Below are 17,468 nucleotides of genomic sequence, written 5' to 3'. Positions count from 1 at the left end.
ATTTCTCTGCCTAGTGGTTATTTTATGGAGCTCTAAATCCATACCATAAAATGCGTCCTTTTAAAAAAGTGGAAAATTCAGTGTTTCTTAGTATATGCACTGTGTGTATAAATATCACCACTAATACCAGAACATTTTATCATATGTATTAGCAGTCACTCCCCATTCTCCCCCACTCCCCAGAGCATGTAAACCACTACGCTACTTTCTGTCTCTATGGATTTGCCTATTCTGGACATATGATGTTAAGTGGAATCATACAATATGTGAGTTTTTTGTGACTGACTTCTTTTGCTTAGTATGTTTTCATGGTCCATCCATGTTGTAGCATGTGTCAGTACTTTATCCGTTTTTATCACTGAATAATCCATTATATGATTACATGTATATATCACTTCTTGTTCATCCACTCATCACTTAGGGGACATTGGGTTGTTTCCACTTTTAGGCTAGTGTGAACACACATTTCCATTTCCCTTGAGTTTATACCTCGAAATTGAACTGCTTGTTCACATGGTAACTATGTTAAGAAACTGCCAGCCGGGTGCGGTGGCTCACGCCTGTAATCCCAGCACTTTGGGAGGCCGAGGGAGGCGGATCACAAGGTCAGGAGATCGAGACCATCCTGGCTAACACGGTGAAACCCCGTTTCTACTAAGAATACAAAAAAATTAGCCGGGCGTGGTGGTGGGTGCCTGTAGTTCCAGCTACTGAGGAGGCTGAGGCAGGAGAATGGCGTAAACCCAGGAGGCGGAGCTTGCAGTGAGCCAAGATCGTGCCACGGCACTCCAGCCTGGGTGACAGAGCAAGACTCCATCTAAAAAAAAAAAAGAAATTGCAAAACTGTTTTCCAAAGTAGCTGGACCACCAACAATATAGGAGGGTTTCATTTTATCCACATCCTCACCAATAACATTTTTATGGTATTTTTTATTATAGTAATTCTAGTGTGTGTGAAGTGGTATCTCATTATGGTTTTGATTTGCATTCAAGATCTTTTAAATAGGAAATTCTTTCTTCACTTAGTTTTACTCCTAGATGATCAGATACTAAATTAACTCACCTTTCAAATAGTTGTTTTTTTCAACTACAAAAGGAACACTCATTATTTGAAAATGTATGGATTTTAAAACATAAAAAGTGACAAATTCCCTTTAATCCTACACCTTAGAAACAACCAATATTAACTCTCTTTTTTCCCCCGCTGGCCAACATTTCTGGAAAGCAACTGTTAACTCTTGTTGTTGTATATTCCTCCAGTTAAAAAAAAAAAAAAAAAAAAAAAAGCCTAGGCTGGGGGCAGTGGCTCACACCTGTAATCCCAACACTTTGGGAGGCCGAGGCGGGCAGATCACGAGGTCAGGAGATCAAGACCATCCTGGCCAACATGGTGAAACCCCATCTCTACTAAAAATACAAAAATTAGCTGGGCGCCTGTAGTCCCAGCTACTCAGGAGGCTGAGGCAGAAGAATTGCTTGAACCTGGGAGATGGAGGTTGCAGTGAGCTGAGACCACGCCACTGCACTCCAGCCTGGGCAACAGAGCAAGACTTCATCTCAAAAAAAAAAAAAAGCCTAATATTTTATTTTTAAAACGACTATACATACTGCTTTATAACTTGCCTTTTCACTTAAATTATCTCTTTTTAATGGTTCCGTTGGCTTCCACTGTAAAAACATATCATGATGTAACCTTTTTTTTTTTTTTTGGAGATGGAGTCTCCTTCTGTCACCCAAGCTGGAGTGCAGTGGCACAATCTTGGCTCACTGCAACCTCCAACTCCCTGGTTCAAGTGATTCTCCTGCCTCAGCCTCCCAAGTAGCTGGGATTACAGGCGTGTACCTCTACACCCAGCTAATTTTTGTATTTTTAGTAGAGACGGGGTTTCACCATGTTGGCCAGGATAGTCTTGATCTTCTGACCTCATGATCTGCCCGCCTCGGCCTCCCAAAGTGCTGGAATTACAGGCGTGAGTTTTTCTTTAAAATAAGTTGAGAATTGACCATTACAAAGTTTATGAACAGTTTACTTCTTAAAATAGGAAGTGCCATATTGCCCTCTTAAATAATTGTATCAATTTGCTTTCAGAATACTGAATATTATTTTTGTAATTATTATTTTAAGTTTCATTTCTTTAATTGTATGTGACAATAGCCATCTTTTCATGTTAAAAGGCATTTATAGAGATAAATGTTGTGTTTACACCCTTAATTTATGGTATCGTTTCAAATCCATTTATGTCATTTATTTTACGGATTAGATTCTAAAAACAGGATTCCATCAAATTGTTTTAAAAAATCTTTTTCTTTTTTTCCATCAAATTGTTTTAAAAAATCTTTATTGTTCTTTTTTTTCCATCAAATTGTTTTAAAAAATCTTTATCGTTCTTTTTTCTTTTTTTTCCGCCCCCACAAAATGGAGTCTTGCTCTGTCACCCAGGCTGGAGTGCAGTGGCACGATCTCAGCTCACTGCAACCTCCGCCTCCCAGGTTGAAATGATTCTCCTGTCTCAGCCTCCTGAGTAGCTGGGATTATAGGCATGCACTACCACGCCCGGCTAATTTTGTATTTTTTAGTAGAGACGGGGTTTCACTATGTTAGGCTGGTCTCGAACTCCTGACCTCAGATGATCTGCCCACCTCGGCCTCCAAAAGTGCTGGGATGAGCCACCATGCCCGGCCTCTTGTTCTATTTTATTTTTTAAGGTTTTATTATTTTTAGTTACCAAATTGACATGTGCTCATTAAATGGGGTGACATAATTAAAAAAAGTGTAATCTCCCCCTTTTCTCCATTTCCATTCCCTCCCTATGAGTAACCATTTTATTTTTATTTTATTTATTTTGAGTCACAGTCTTACTACTCTGTCGCCCAGGCTGGTGCGCCTGTCACTCAGGCTGGAGTGCAGTGGTGTGATCTTGGCTCACTGTAACCTCCACCTCCACCTCCTGGGTTCAAGCAATTCTTGTGCTTCAGCCTCCTCCCAAGTAGATGAGATTACAGGCACCCGCCACCACGCCCGGCTAATTTTTGTATTTTTAGTACGGATGGGGTTTCCCCATGTTGGCTAGGCTGGTCTTGAACTCCTAAACTCCAGTGATCAGCCCACCTCTGGCCTCCCAAAGTGCTGGGATTACAGGCATGAGCCACTGCGCCTGGCCATCCCATGAGTAACCATTTTAATAGTCTAATGTGTATCCCTCAACACAAACATACACAAGGTGTTTTGTTTGTTCCAAAAATATAATTATGCATAATATATGTAGCTCTGAAACTTTTTCATGTAATATTTTATGGCCATCCCTCCAGGTGTACATATAGTTCCAATCCATTCTTTTTCATAGCTGGGTAATTTCCAGAGTATGAATGCACCAATTTACTCCTTTCCTTACGTATGAACATGCATGTCATTTCTAGTTTTTGTCACTACAAAGAATTCTACAAGAAATTTGTAGACATCAGATTCACAGATGAGATTGTGAAGGTCAAAGGGTACATATGTGTACTTTTAATTTTAATATATATTACAAGATGACTTCACACACCACATTACCAGCGAAAGGAGTGCCTATTTCTCCACCTTCATTGTTTGATAGGTGAAAAATATTGTTCCCTTTAAAAGTGATAATCTTGACTAGTAGTGTGGTTAAGCATCTTTTTAAATGTTAATGACCAATTAGTTTTCCTCCTCTGGGGAAGAGCTCCTCGTTGCCTTTGCTTTTTGTCAGTTGGCAGGGGTTCATTTCGTCTTAGGAATGTATAATCTTTTGTGTAGCTAATCTTTACAATTATCTTCCAGTCTATTTCTTGTTTGTTAACAGTCAAGAAAAAGTTCTTAAAAAATACAATCACACAGGTTTATATTTTACTTCAAGACATCTCAGTTATCTGTTTTGCCTCAAAGTTCAAACCATAATGCTTTGATTAACGAAGGCTTTTTAGTAAATTTTGATCTGAAAAGGCAGATATTCCTCATTTTTCTAGAATGTCTTGGTGCCACACAGTTTTCATACTCGTTTCTTTGTAACATATTTTAAGCCATCGTCAGCCATTAGTCAGGTATAATTAACTTTAAGAAGCATTCATTTATATTTTTACTTTTGTCAACTTTCTGGAGGCTGGTGTTACATCGAGAAATAAGGCCATCCCTGCCCACAAGTTGTCCCAACCCTGATCAGTGCTTCACTGGGGGGAACGAACTGAGTATGGATACAACGCACAAACACAGAACTCTGTTCGGCCTCCGTAGGAAGCTGAAATTGAGAAAGGAAACCGAGACAGTACGAGAAGGGCAATTAAGATTTCGTTAAAAACAAGACGGCCGGTGCCGACGGCAGTGAAGTTAGCAAGCTGGAGTGGGCAATGTAGGTGCTCCAGCTCTAACCAATGGGAGTCACCGGAGCGGGGGCGGAGTCCCATGGCGGCCACACCCTGTCCGCCTCCGCAGTCCTTTTAGTAAAAGGCGGAAACTGCGGAGGCGTCTTGATCTGCCGGTCCGAGAGATAGCTCGCTTCCTTCAAGCCTCGGGGTGGGGGGGGGCGTAGCGGAGGCGCGGGCGCGGGGGCGGGGCGCGGGGGCGGGGCACGGGCGCGGGGGGGAGGGCCTGCCCCGGCCTAACCGCCGGGCCTGACGGTCGTTCATTGGTTATTTGCATTCGAACTACATTTCCCAGCAGGCCCTGGGGTTAGCCTGGCCGCAGATGGAGAGGTGCCAGCCCGTCATGGACGACTAGAGCCAGCCTCCTGCCTTCAGTCTTCCAGGCAGAACCACAGAGAGGCTACAGCCGTCCTGGTCTCCCTCCGGCCCTGAGAGCTCCTCTGGCCTGTCTCAAGCCTTAACGTCTGAAGCGCAGACTGCCGGCTCCGAACGGGGAGACCAAGCTTCTGCACCGGAACAAGGCACCGGTTGTGACGTCACAGCCGCAGAACGCCCGACCTCCCAGAAGGCACCGCGTCCCTGCGGTTCTCCTCAACTGGCAGCGGCGCGAACGAATAGTCGCCGGCGACCTGTGAGGGCACTCGGAAGGGCGAGGGGAGGGCTCGGCCGCTCGCGCCTAGTTTTTCTATCTCTCCCGGAGCTTGAGTCTCTGAGCCGTCCCCAGCAAACGCTCAGGGGCTGCAGAGGCCCCGAGAGGTGAGGGGCTCCGTGAGGGCGGGAACCAGGCTGAGGCCGCCTCTGGGGAGCGGAGCGTGTCCGTTGCTGAGGGAGCGAGGCCGGGTAGGGAGCCTGGTGAGCGCCTCAGGCAGGGGCGCACGCTGAGCTTTATGGTAAAGGTGTTCCTTGACCAGCGGAAGAGGCCCCAGAGTGAGCCTGGCCCGGCGGGCCTTAGTGGGATGTCGCCTGCCGCTCTCAGCAGAGCTTTGACGGCGGAGAGGAGTCGGCAGGCGGTGTGTGGACACCTCCTCGGCCTTGCGTCTGCTCCCCGGGAGAGTCACCAACCGCCTCCCCCCCCAAAGGGCACCGGAGGGAGCTTCGGTTCGAGGGGTACAGTATGGCCAGATTCAGTGACCAACCTGCTTCTAGGCAGATGTCCTCGGTATTGACCCCAGATTTCCTGTTTTCTAGCCCATTGCTTTCTCCAAGCCTGATTTAACCTCTTCCTGGTGGGTTTTACACACCGTCTTTCTTTCTGTCTTTCTTTCTCCTTTTATTTTCTTTCTCTTCCCTGATTCCCTTCCTCCTTCTTTCCTTTCTCTTTTCCTTTCTTTTTTTAGAGTCAGGGTCTTGCTTTGTCGCTCAGACTGCAGTGCAGTGGCGCGATCACAGTTCACTGCAGCCTCGACCTCCTGGGCACAAGCAATCCTCCCACCTCCCCAGTAGCTGGGACCACAGGCTTGTGTCGCCACGCCCAGTTAATTTTTTTTTTTTTAATGGAGTCGGGGTCTTGCTGTGTTGCCCAGGCTGCTCTTGAACTCCTGGACTCAAGCGATCCACCCGCCAGGGCCTTCCAAAGTGCTGGGATTACAGGTGTGAGCCACCGGTGCCTGGCCACACTTTGTATTTCTCAGGAGGCTGGACCTTGGCCTTCTCCGCACCACCCTCCCTTCCCTTTGGACTTGAGGTTTGCACAGTCTCTGTTTTTCATTCTCAGGATCTTCCTTTCACATCTTCCTAAGCATATCCTGTCAAATACTGCATTTCAGTTATGATTTCCCTACCCCAGCTGTCGTTTTCTTTAGATCTCATGTAGCCTCACTACCCATGCCACATATTGGAGTGCAGTAATGCCCTGCCTGGTCTTTTGGGTAATCCCTGGTTTCTCTGTCTACAGCTTGGCTCTCTGGCAGATTTCCTCTAGTAAGAGGTGGCTCTGGAGGCCCCGCGAAACGAGTGTGGTGTGTGGTTGCAAGGCATGATGGCTGCAAAAGTGGTTCCTATGCCCCCAAAGCCAAAGCAGTCCTTTATACTGAGAGTTCCGCCAGACTCCAAGCTGGGCCAAGACCTACTTCGAGATGCCACTAATGGGCCCAAGACCATCCACCAGCTAGTGCTGGAGCACTTCCTCACCTTCTTGCCCAAGCCAAGCCTGGTCCAGCCCAGTCAGAAAGTCAAAGAGACCTTGGTTATTATGAAAGATGTGAGCTCAAGCCTTCAGAACAGAGGTGAGAAGCACATGCTTGTTTCACTAGAAGAGGAGGAGGAGGTACTGGAGTCTAAGATGGGCTTGTGTGTTAGTTATAAATTCAAGTTAGGATGGTGTATATTGGAAAAGGAGTCAATTCTAGTGTTGGAAGGAGGAAGTTCTTCTCAAGTGCTGGGTGTGAGTAAAGCCGCAGAATAAACAGTGTGCGTCTTTCTGGAGTGTCGGTTTTACCCAAACATTCTGAGAGAAATACCTTTTAAGGATAAATCAGATGAATTATTGAGTTAGGTTGATGTGGAATTTTAGAAATTTTGTGTTTTTTCTGGGCATCTTCACACTTTACGTTGCCCTAAGCTCTCCTTTTGTAATACTCTATGGGAAATTCTGAAAGGTGCTTGGAGAAGTCATTCTTTTCATAACAGGGAGATGCCGTAGGTTTAAGACCCTAGAGTTTATGGCTTGAACTCTATAAGGGCTCACAGGAGCAGAAAAGGCCATGAGTTAACCTGTCAAAGGAATGAGGACAGCCTGGCCTCATGGTATGGGGAGTCTCTGTGTTAGAGTCACTGAGTTTTTCACTAACTACACCTTCCTCTTTCCCCAGTGCATCCTCGTCCCTTGGTGAAGCTTCTGCCCAAAGGAGTCCAAAAAGAACAAGAGACAGTGTCTCTGTATTTGAAAGCTAACCCTGAGGTGGGTTTGGTTTTCCCATTTACTGCCTGAATCCATCACCTTCCGTGCTTGGCCAACCTGTGTGTAAAAACACATTCTTAGGAGTTGGCCTTCTTGGGTGTTTTTCTTCTGCTTTTTCCTTGAGCCCTTCTCAGCCTGGCCGTCCTGTCTTTGCTGCACCTCTGTGGGATTTATAGGTCCCTCTTGCCATCCCTTCCCTTGATCTTTGTGTGTCAGCTTTTCTTACCAGTAGGGCTGTCAGTGAACCTCAGTTACTGAGATGAAAGGGGCCTCTTGCTCTTTCAGGAGCTGGTGGTCTTTGAGGATTTAAATGTATTTCACTGCCAGGAAGAATGTGTGAGCTTGGATCCTACTCAACAACTCACCTCAGAGAAGGAAGATGACAGCAGTGTCGGGGAGATGATGTTACTGGGTAAGAAATCACAGCCTTTATGTGTTCAGGTTGTTTGCTTTGGGAAAAGCACGTCCTTCATCTCTTTAGCTTTGGGGGACGATTCATGCCTGGTAAGCCTAAGTGCACACACACATTTTATTTTACTTTTGTTTTATTCAGTGTGGCAGAGCCTTGCCACAGAACTCCAGCTGTGGGTGGGTGGCCATTTTTCCCTGTATCTTGTGGGCAGTGAGGGGAGAGGTAGGGAAAACCTGCAGACATAGAAACTGTGGACATAGAAACTGTTCTGGACCCATTTTCTGAACTCTGTTCTCAACAGGTATATTTGAATGTTTTCATTGAACACATGACTAACTCTTCTAATCCCCCTCCCCTTTTTGATGTTCAATAGATGTGAAGACTACTAGCCTAAGTGAAAATATATTCCACTATTGGTGAAAGTAATGTTTAACACTTAATGAGCGCTTATATGCTGTTACATGCTGAGCGCCAGTCCAAATGCTTTTCATGTGTTTATTGTCTCATGTACTTCTCAGAGTAATACTGAGTGGTATAGAAATTACTGCCACCTTACAGGTGACAGAACTGAGGCAGAGAGAGGTTACAAAATTTGCTAAAGTTCACACAGTTGTAAGCGGTGGAACACGGATTCAGACTCAGGGAATCTGACATCAGAATTTGCAGTAATGGCCCAGGGCTGTACTGCCTCCTAGACGCATTTCTCATAATTTTGTCAGTGAATTCCGTATATGGTTGGTGAATGGGGCATTCTTTATTTGTCCTCATTTCCCAGTAGTAGTTGACAAGTGTCCCCCAGTGCTGTGTATGAACTGATCAAGCAGCAGCCTCTCTATAATTTGCTTAGAGATGCTTTACCTTTTCTCTAGAAATGTTGCAACTCTAGAGGCAGAGGCCCGCACAAATGTCTTTACTGAGTGCCGGACACTTTTTACTTTGCCTTCGGGGCTTTTTGCTTCTGAGGGTGAAGTTGTACAGAGACTAGGTTTTAGAAGTTGCCTGGGGTGACAAAAATGCATTATGACTATCAAACTCTTAGCTGTAATTATACCATATGGTCAGAAGTATTGGTATGTAATGAGTGTAGTTAATTTCCCACAGGTTGCTCTATGTGATATCTTCTTTATTTTAGAGAAGAGTATAAAAAGATCAGATTTATTAACACTGAGTTTTTCCTGACTCTTGGGCAGAGCTGGCATTTATTTTGGGTGACCGGTTAGTGGATATATTGCCTCCAAGATCACTTCAACTATGCACTTTGGGGCCCCTAAGACCCAATCCTCACCCTCTATTCCCCTCTTCCTCCACCCGTACCCTGAAGCTGGTGGCTTAAGCTTAGTCATTTACCGGCATTTCATAAACGTACTTGTTTTTTCCTCAGGCAGGATTGGGTTCTGGAATTGTATTCATCAGGTTACGAAGATGCTGTATTCCTGCCTTTTGTAACCTTCCAATTTGGTTTGTAAGACAAGTCATTCATCAAATGATAAGCAGTGTGAAATTTTTGTAGGTATAATGAGCTATCGCAAGACTGAGGCAAGATTTGGACCCAGGGCAGAGTAGGGAAGAAGGTGGAATTGATTTTGGATGAGATTGAATCCATGATGGGAAATAAAATGAGATTATCCTCCAGATATTTGGAAATTGGGGATTGGAGTTCAGATGTGAGGACATAGGGATTGGGGAGCCATCAGTTTATAGGTGATGCTAATTGAAACAGTAACATTTAACCAATTTTTGCAAAGGAAAAACTATAACAGATTGAACATTGTGGTGGCAGGAATCAAAGGAGAGTCCTTGATAACCTAGGGAAACAGAATGTGTGTGTTGGCCAAGTGAACCACGTAAAAATAAGGAAAAACGTAGAACACTTAGATTATCAGTAAGATAATTCTTACTATAGCTACTGTGTGCTGTGATAGGAGAATACACCTTTTCAAGATTGAAGAAAATTGAGTAAATACTAGGCAACAAAGAAAGACTCAGATTCCAAGGAGTAGAAATAAAGTAGGATCTGTCACAATGCAGTACAACTAGAAATTAATAATAAAGATCAGTAAATTAAAGTTCTTTCCACCTGGAAAATTTAAAACTTTTAAGCAACTGTCTTAGTCCATTTTGTGCTGCTATAAAAGAATACCTGAGGCTGGGTAATTTATAAAGAAAAGAGGTTTATTTGGCTCACAGTTTTCTGTAGGCTGTACAAGAAGCATGGTGTCAGCATCTGCTTCTGGTGAGGGCTTCAAGAAACTACTCATGGTGGAAGGAGAGCAGACTTCACATGGCAAGAGAGGAAGGAAGAGAGTAGGAAGGTACCAGGCTGTTTTAAACAGCCACATCGTTAGTGAACTAAGAGTGAGAAATCATTTATTATCTTGAGGTGGCATCAAGCCATTCATGAGGGATCTACCCGCATGATGCAAACACCTCCGACTAGGCCCCACCTCCATCACTGGGGATCAGATTTCTCTCTTTTTTTTTTTTTTTTTTTTGGAGACAGAGTTTCACTCTTGTTTGAATTTGCAAGTTTCCTTCTTTTGAGATGGAGTCTCACTGTCGCCTAGGCTGGAGTACAATGGTGCAATCTTGGCTTACTGCAGGCTCCGCCCCCTGCGGTTCACGCCATTCTCCTGCCTCGGCCTCCCGAGTAGCTGGGACTACAGGCGCCTGCCACCTCGCCCGGCTGATTTTTTGTATTTTTAGTAGAGACGGGGTTTCACCATGTTAGCCAGGATGGTCTCGATCTCCTGACCTTGTGATCTGCCCGCCTTGGCCTCCCAACCTTCTTTTTCTATACTCTGGAAATTTTCCTAGCATTTGGATTATTTAATTTTTAAAAGTTTAGAAGAATTTTCTGTGGAACTGTCTGAGGCTGGTGCTTTTCTTGGGTAGGTGGCTAGTCTTTTTTGATAATTTCAATTTTCTCTATGGAAATTGGTTTATTTTTGCTTAAATCTTATTAGTTTTTTTAATTTTTAACTCATTACTTTCTAATTGGTGTTTATTAATACCTTCATTCTTTTAAATTTATCCTATCATTTTTCTAACTTTGAATCAGAGGCTTTATTATTCTCATTTTTCTAAATTATACATGTTTTTACAGCCATGAACTCTCTTATGAGCATCACTTTAGGTTATACCATAGATGCTGATATACACTTGTCCTTGATATTCATGGGGGATTGGTTCCAGGACCCCCACTCAGATACCAAAATCCATGGATGCTCAAATTCATTATATAAAATGGTGTAGCATTTACATATACTCCACACATATCCTACCATATATCATATTTCTAGATTAATTATAATACCTAATACAAAGTAAATGCTACATAAATAGTTGTTATACTAAATTGTTTAGGGAATGACAAAAAAACTGAATATGTACAGACAAAACCATCCTTTTTTTTTTTCTCTCAAATATTTTCAATCCTTGGTTGGTTGAATCCTCAGATGCAGAACCCATAAATATGAAGGTCTGTATAATGTTTTCTAGAAAAAATACGCAATTTTAATTTGTCTTTACCCCTCTGACGCAAGGTTGCTGATATAGTTTGGATATTTGTCCCCTCCAAATCTCGTGTTGAAATCCAGTCCCCATGCTGGGCACAGTGGTTCACGCCTGTAATCCCAGCACTTTGGGAGGCAAAGGCAGGTGATACCTGAGGTCAGGAGTTCGAGACCAGCCTGTCCAACATAGCAGAACCCCATCTCTACTAAAAAAAAATATATACAAAAGTTAGCCGGGTGTGGTGGCGCGTGCTTGTAATCCCAGTTACTCTGGAGGCTGAGGTAGGAGAATCACTTGAACTCGGGAGGCAGAGGTTGCAGTGAGCTGAGATCGTATCATTGTACTCCAGCCTGGGGGACAGAGCAAGACTCCATCTCAAAAAAAAAAAATTAAAAAATTAGAAATAATACAAATCTATTAATATTTCTTACATATAAAGGAGAAAAATCCTTCGTTTACTTGTATAGTTACTGAAAAGATACTTGACAAAATGGAAGCCTCTCCTTTATAAGAACATTTAACAAAATAGTAGTTAACAGATACTTCCTTAGTAGGTAGAACAGAGTAATCAGAAAACTTAAAAATAAGAACATTTATTTGTCTTAGCTACGCTCATGGGAAAAAATGAGACCATTCACTAAGGTAGTGGGAAATAAAGTGAATAAACAGAAATCATTGGCTTTCACATATATAAACGGGGTCATTTAGAAGATACAGTGGAAGGCCCTATTAGAATAGAAACATGAAAGTTTAAATACTTAGGAATAAACTCAAGAAATGTGCAAATTTATGAGGAAACTTTAAAACAAGGCTAAAGGACAAGAGTAGATTTCAATGAATGCAAAAAAAAATACTATGTTTTTGGTTAGGGAGACAATATCATAAAAAGGTCATTTCTCCTCTTGTTGATTTATGAATTTGATGTCATGTTCTTTTTTTCAACAATACCAATAGCATTTTTCCCTTGGAACAAGACAGTGTGATCTCAGAAAGTCCCGAAATAGCCTCAAATACACATGGGAGTTTAGTGTGTGATAAAGTTGGTGTATTAGTCCATTTTCACACTGCTATAAAGAATTGTCCAAGACTTGGTAATTTATAAAGGAAACAGGTTTAATTGACTCACAGTTCAGCTTGGCTGGGGAGGCCTCCAGAAACTTAAAATCATGGCAAAGGCAAGGAGAAGCAAGGCACCTTCTTCACAAGGCAGCAGGAGGGAGAAGTACGAGTAAAGGGGGAAGAGCCCCTTATAAAACCATCAGATCTCATGAGAACTCACTATCATGAGAATAGCATGGGGGAAGGCCCCCAACCCATGACTCAGTTACCTTCATCCGATGTCTCCTTGACATGTGGGGATTACAATTTAAGATGAGATTTGGGTGAGGACACAAAGCCTAACCATAAAGGGGGACTTTCTGATAAAAGGTGTTAGGACAACTGATAGCCATTTGATAAATTAGTACCTTACTTTACATACCAAGAAAATGTCCACATGGATCAAAGATTTTAAATGTTTAAAACAAATATAAAAAGCACATTTAGAAAATATGAGTGATTCCTTTATAACCTGGGATAGGAAGTTTTTGTAATTAAGACTCAAAAGCCCAGAAGCCTTGAAAGAAAAGATTGATAGATTCAAATACATACAAAAGGCTGGGCATGGTGGCTCACACTTGTAATCCCAGCACTTTGGGAGGCCGAGGCAGGTGGATCATCTGAGGTCGGGAGTTTTGAGACCAGCCTGGCCAACATGGCAAAACCCCGTCTCTACTAAAAATACAAAAATTAGCTGGGTGTGGTGGGGCATGCCTATAATCCCAGCTACTCGGGAGGCTGAGGAATGAGAATCACTTGAACCTGGGAGGTGGAGGTTGCAGTGAGCCGAGATTGCGCCACTGCACTCCAGCCTGCGTGACAGGAGCAAAAAGAAGTGCAAATTAAACCTCTAGTGAATTAACATTTTTTGTATTTCATATTTATAGAAATAAAAACACATTGATGATGAGGTTGTTGAGAAACAGGTATATTGCTGGTGGGCATGTAAAATGGTACAGTCTCTGTATAAGAGTAAATGCATCTGTAACTACCCATCTTATCCTTTGTTCCAGCAGTTCAATTCTGGGAATTTGACCTACAGATATAGGAACAGAACACATTCGAAATGATGTACAAACAAGATTATTCACTGTGATATTGTTTGTAAAAACACAAGGTTGGAAGCAGTCCAAGTGTAGTTAAAGAGGAAGAGTTCAGTTAAAAATTATTTAGACAAGAAATCATTGACAGAGATATACATTTATAAAAGCCTTAAACCAGTAGATTATTTTGCATAATCAAAATCTAAAGTAAAACTACAATGAGAAACCATTTTATACCTATTAAATATTTTAAAATTTAATGCTAACAAGATTAGGTAAAGTTAATATTCACATGAAATTAGTAGAGCTGCTTTTGAAAGCAGAATGGTAGTTCATGTCAAGAGCTATGGTAAAAATTGGCATTTCATTATCCTAAGGGAGTGATTAAAAAGAATAATTAGGCCGGGCGCAGTGGCTCATGCCTGTAATCCCAGCACTTTGGGAGGCCGAGGCGGACAGATGACGAGGTCAGGAGATCATCGAGACCATCCTGGCTAACACGATGAAACCCTGTCTCTACTATAAATACAAAAAATTAGCCGGGCATGGTGGTGGGTATCTGTAGTCTCAGCTACTGGGAAGGCTCAGGCAGGAGAATGGAGTGAACCCAGGAGGCAGAGCTTGCAGTGAACCGAGATGGTGCCATTGCACTCCAACCTGGGCGACAGAGTGAGACTCCGTCTCAAAAAAAAAAAAAAAAAAGGAAAAGAATAATTAAGGCTGGGTGTGGGGGCTTACACCTGTAATCCCCAGCACTTTGGGAAGATTGCTTGAGTACACGAGTGCAAAACCAGCCTGGGCAACATAGCAAGACCCTATCTCTGCCAAAAAAAAAAGTGAAATAAAAAAAAAATCTACTGGTGTGAAACTGCTAAATCCAGCAGAGATTCCTACTCCAGCTTCAGGATCAGCCCCATGTCTTGGTGGTTGATTTGAACCCTTGACTCTCAGGCCTGAGTTGAGGGGTCCCTTGTCACACAAGTATATCCACAGCATGCTTGTTTTTCACTGTTACCTAGTCTTTATAATCTGCTTATACTGACTTTTTTCTGAAGTATAATAGAAATATAGAAAAAGCCTACCAATCATAAATATATAGCTCAAGTTTTCACAAAATGTACACACTAATCACCACCCAAAATGGACTTTTCTTAGCATCCCAAAAATCCCTTTTGTGCCCTGTACCCAGTCACTACTTCCTTACCTACACAAAGAGAAACACTACTGACTTCTAATCCCAAAGCTTCATTAGTTGTAGTAATCTCTTTAATTGCCGAATAATAAACTTTTTTTTGTTTTGAGACAGTTTCACTCTTGTTGCCCAGGCTGGAGTGCAATGGCGCGATCTCGGCTCACCGCAACCTCTGCCTCCCGGGTTCAAGCGATTCTCCTGTCTCGGCCTCCCTAGCAGCTGGGATTACAAGCATGTGCCACCATGCCCAGCTAATTTTGTATTTTTAGTAGAGACAGGGTTTCTCCATGATGGTCAGGCTGGTCTTGAACTCCCAGCCTTGGGTGATCTGCTTGCCTTGACCTCCCAAAGTGCTGGGATTACAGATGTGAGCCACCACGCCTGGCCAATAATAAACTTTTGTATGAATATGCTGTGCCCTCTTTAATTTTGGTTACTGGAATTGTTTCAATTTTCTCATTGTAAGACATTATGATATTATTTAGTGCTATAATAGTGTGATAATATTTAATATAGTGAAAACCTACAAGCGGTTCATCTTACTATTCAGTTACCAGACTGCTTCAAGATGATGAGTGTGGTTCCCTGTATAGATTTATAGTCTTCATCCCAAGTCCTTAGCTGAGTGCTCTACAGAGTATAAGATGAATATGAACTTGTTGAGTAATTAACACCTATGAAGAGAACAAACATATGAAGTCTTTCAGTGAAATCCCACTCATTTTATTTCTTTGAAGTGTGCTTGCATTGTGGTAGATGGAAAGATTTATCAGTTATGTATCCCACCCTCAATAAGTATGGAAAAGGAGTGCGACGGCAGTATCCGCCACTCCTCAGATTGACTTTCAAGGTGGCTGTGGCATAAGAAACCTGACTTGTTTTTTCCTGCCTGGTGTTGTCATATCTCTCAGAAGTTGTTAAATTCTCTCTTTGTTTCAACAGTCAATGGCAGTAATCCTGAAGGTGAAGATCCTGAGAGGGAACCTGTAGAAAATGAAGATTATAGAGAAAAGTCTTCAGATAATGATGAAATGGATTCTTCCTTGGTCTCTCAGCAGCCTCCCGATAACCAGGAAAAGGAACGACTAAATACATCCATTCCACAAAAAAGGAAAATGAGAAATCTGTTAGTTACCATTGAGAATGATACTCCTCTAGAGGAACTCTCAAAATATGTAGACATCAGTATTATTGCACTTACTCGAAATCGGAGGACAAGGAGATGGTACACTTGTCCACTGTGTGGGAAACAGTTTAATGAAAGTTCTTACCTCATTTCCCACCAGAGGACCCACACTGGAGAAAAACCCTATGACTGTAGTCACTGTGGGAAAAGCTTCAATCATAAAACAAACCTCAATAAACATGAGCGAATTCATACAGGAGAGAAACCTTATTCCTGCTCTCAGTGTGGAAAAAACTTTCGTCAGAATTCTCATCGGAGTCGTCATGAAGGAATCCATATAAGGGAGAAGATATTTAAGTGTCCAGAATGTGGGAAAACCTTCCCAAAGAATGAGGAGTTTGTGCTTCATCTGCAGAGTCATGAGGCTGAGAGACCATATGGTTGCAAAAAATGTGGGAGAAGATTTGGTCGGCTGTCAAACTGTACCCGGCATGAGAAAACCCACTCAGCCTGTAAGACCCGAAAGCAGAAGTAATACTGGGAACCCTTTCTGGGTCTGATGGTGCTGCCTCAACCGGAGAGCTTTCATAAGTAGTTCTGAATTCCCAAGCTGCCTAAAAAGATATAAATGTGTAAAAACCTCATTATTGCCAAAATTGGATAAATGTCCATCTTAGCTAAAACCTCAAATTGCTAGAAAATTCACAGGGAAGAAAACATTTCAACGGCTATACCTCAGCATCTAGGCTTTTTGGACTAAGGAGCTTTCCTTTTTGAAGTTATATGATAATGTACAGGTCACAGATCCCCTTTCCCAACACTTTGAAGATGAATCTGGAGTCTGCTTACTTGCAAGGCAAAGAGTGACTTGTGTCTATTGAAAGTATATCCATTTTCCCCCAACATGGGGATTCATACTTGAGAAATAGTGCAAAGATGCTTATCTGGAACTGTGTTCTGGTGAAAGAACCAAACTACTGGCTTGTTAGCCAACAGCTTCTGATAGCAATTCATATAACCCTCTAAGAATACCTGTTTAAGTCTTGAGTGTTGAAAGGAATTGTTTACTTTGGAATATAGAAAAACAATTGAATGTCAGACTCTCATTTGTATGTGATCTAAATTTGCAATCAATTTCAATAATATTTGCAATTTGCGATAAAACTGACTTTTACAGATTCCTTTTCACAACATAATTTAAGTGTCTACTGTTCTTACTGTATTTTGTTCAGCTGTTGATCTCTCCAGCAGCCGTCTCATGCCTCTCCCTTGCTAAAAGAAGTTTGGATTACTCAGGCAGGGCCATCCAGCCCCACCACTAGAAAAGCTCTTCAGAATCTTGTCCCTCTGTTGAGCCCAGATCTCATGTGCTAGGAAGGAAACCCCAAGACCCAGAGAGGAAGGGTCAACCTGGAGGCAGGAAAAAGTTGGCTTGGATCCATGTCTCATCAATAACCTTACCATATGCTTAGGTCCCCTCTGCCGTCATCAGACCTTTGGCAATGGGGTGGTCACTACCTCACAAGGCAAAGTGTTGTATAATTAGAAATTACGTCTCTAGTGGTTAGCTCACATTGCCCCTCAAGAGACAGGTTTCCAGGTGTCTTCATTGTAGTGGGTATTCATTGTCTTCAGCCTCTTGATATCCCTATCTTCCTGTCTTCTGCCTAGAAGCAAGGCCAGCGGTGCCTTTACGAGACTGATCCTGTGGTGCGATTTAGGGATTCTTGATCAGTTTTGCTTGCTTTAGGTTTCCAAAAGTTATACATTGGTGTTTTGATTGGAATAAAGAAATCCTATACGCTATT

The 17,468-nt window shown here is 42.5% G+C and overlaps 1 protein-coding gene across 6 annotated transcripts; it reads left to right on the top strand.

The window, feature by feature from the left end:
* The first annotated feature begins 2,851 nt into the window (after nucleotides 1–2,851).
* On the top strand, nucleotides 2,852–16,824 carry ZNF200 (zinc finger protein 200). 6 transcript variants are annotated; one of them, XM_054455696.2, is made up of 7 exons: nucleotides 2,852–4,528; nucleotides 4,676–5,133; nucleotides 5,289–5,484; nucleotides 6,272–6,602; nucleotides 7,188–7,276; nucleotides 7,562–7,688; nucleotides 15,477–16,824. In XM_054455696.2, exons 4-7 carry the CDS (start codon nucleotides 6,353–6,355, stop codon nucleotides 16,193–16,195), a joined length of 1,185 nt encoding a protein of 394 aa, XP_054311671.1. In that variant the 5' UTR covers nucleotides 2,852–4,528; nucleotides 4,676–5,133; nucleotides 5,289–5,484; nucleotides 6,272–6,352; the 3' UTR covers nucleotides 16,196–16,824. The 6 variants fall into 6 exon arrangements, with proteins under 6 accessions (XP_054311671.1, XP_054311674.1, XP_054311676.1 ...); XM_054455701.2 differs by lacking the exon at nucleotides 2,852–4,528 and having other exon boundaries at nucleotides 4,659–5,008; XM_054455700.2 differs by lacking the exon at nucleotides 2,852–4,528 and having other exon boundaries at nucleotides 4,659–5,008; nucleotides 5,289–5,536.
* The last annotated feature ends 644 nt before the right edge of the window (nucleotides 16,825–17,468 follow it).

The sequence above is a fragment of the Pongo pygmaeus genome, chromosome 18, assembly GCF_028885625.2.
Source record: "Pongo pygmaeus isolate AG05252 chromosome 18, NHGRI_mPonPyg2-v2.0_pri, whole genome shotgun sequence".
NCBI classification, from domain to species: Eukaryota; Metazoa; Chordata; class Mammalia; order Primates; family Hominidae; genus Pongo; species Pongo pygmaeus.
The sequence above is the reverse complement of the archived record's forward strand: the minus strand, read 5'-3'. Positions and strand labels throughout refer to the sequence as shown.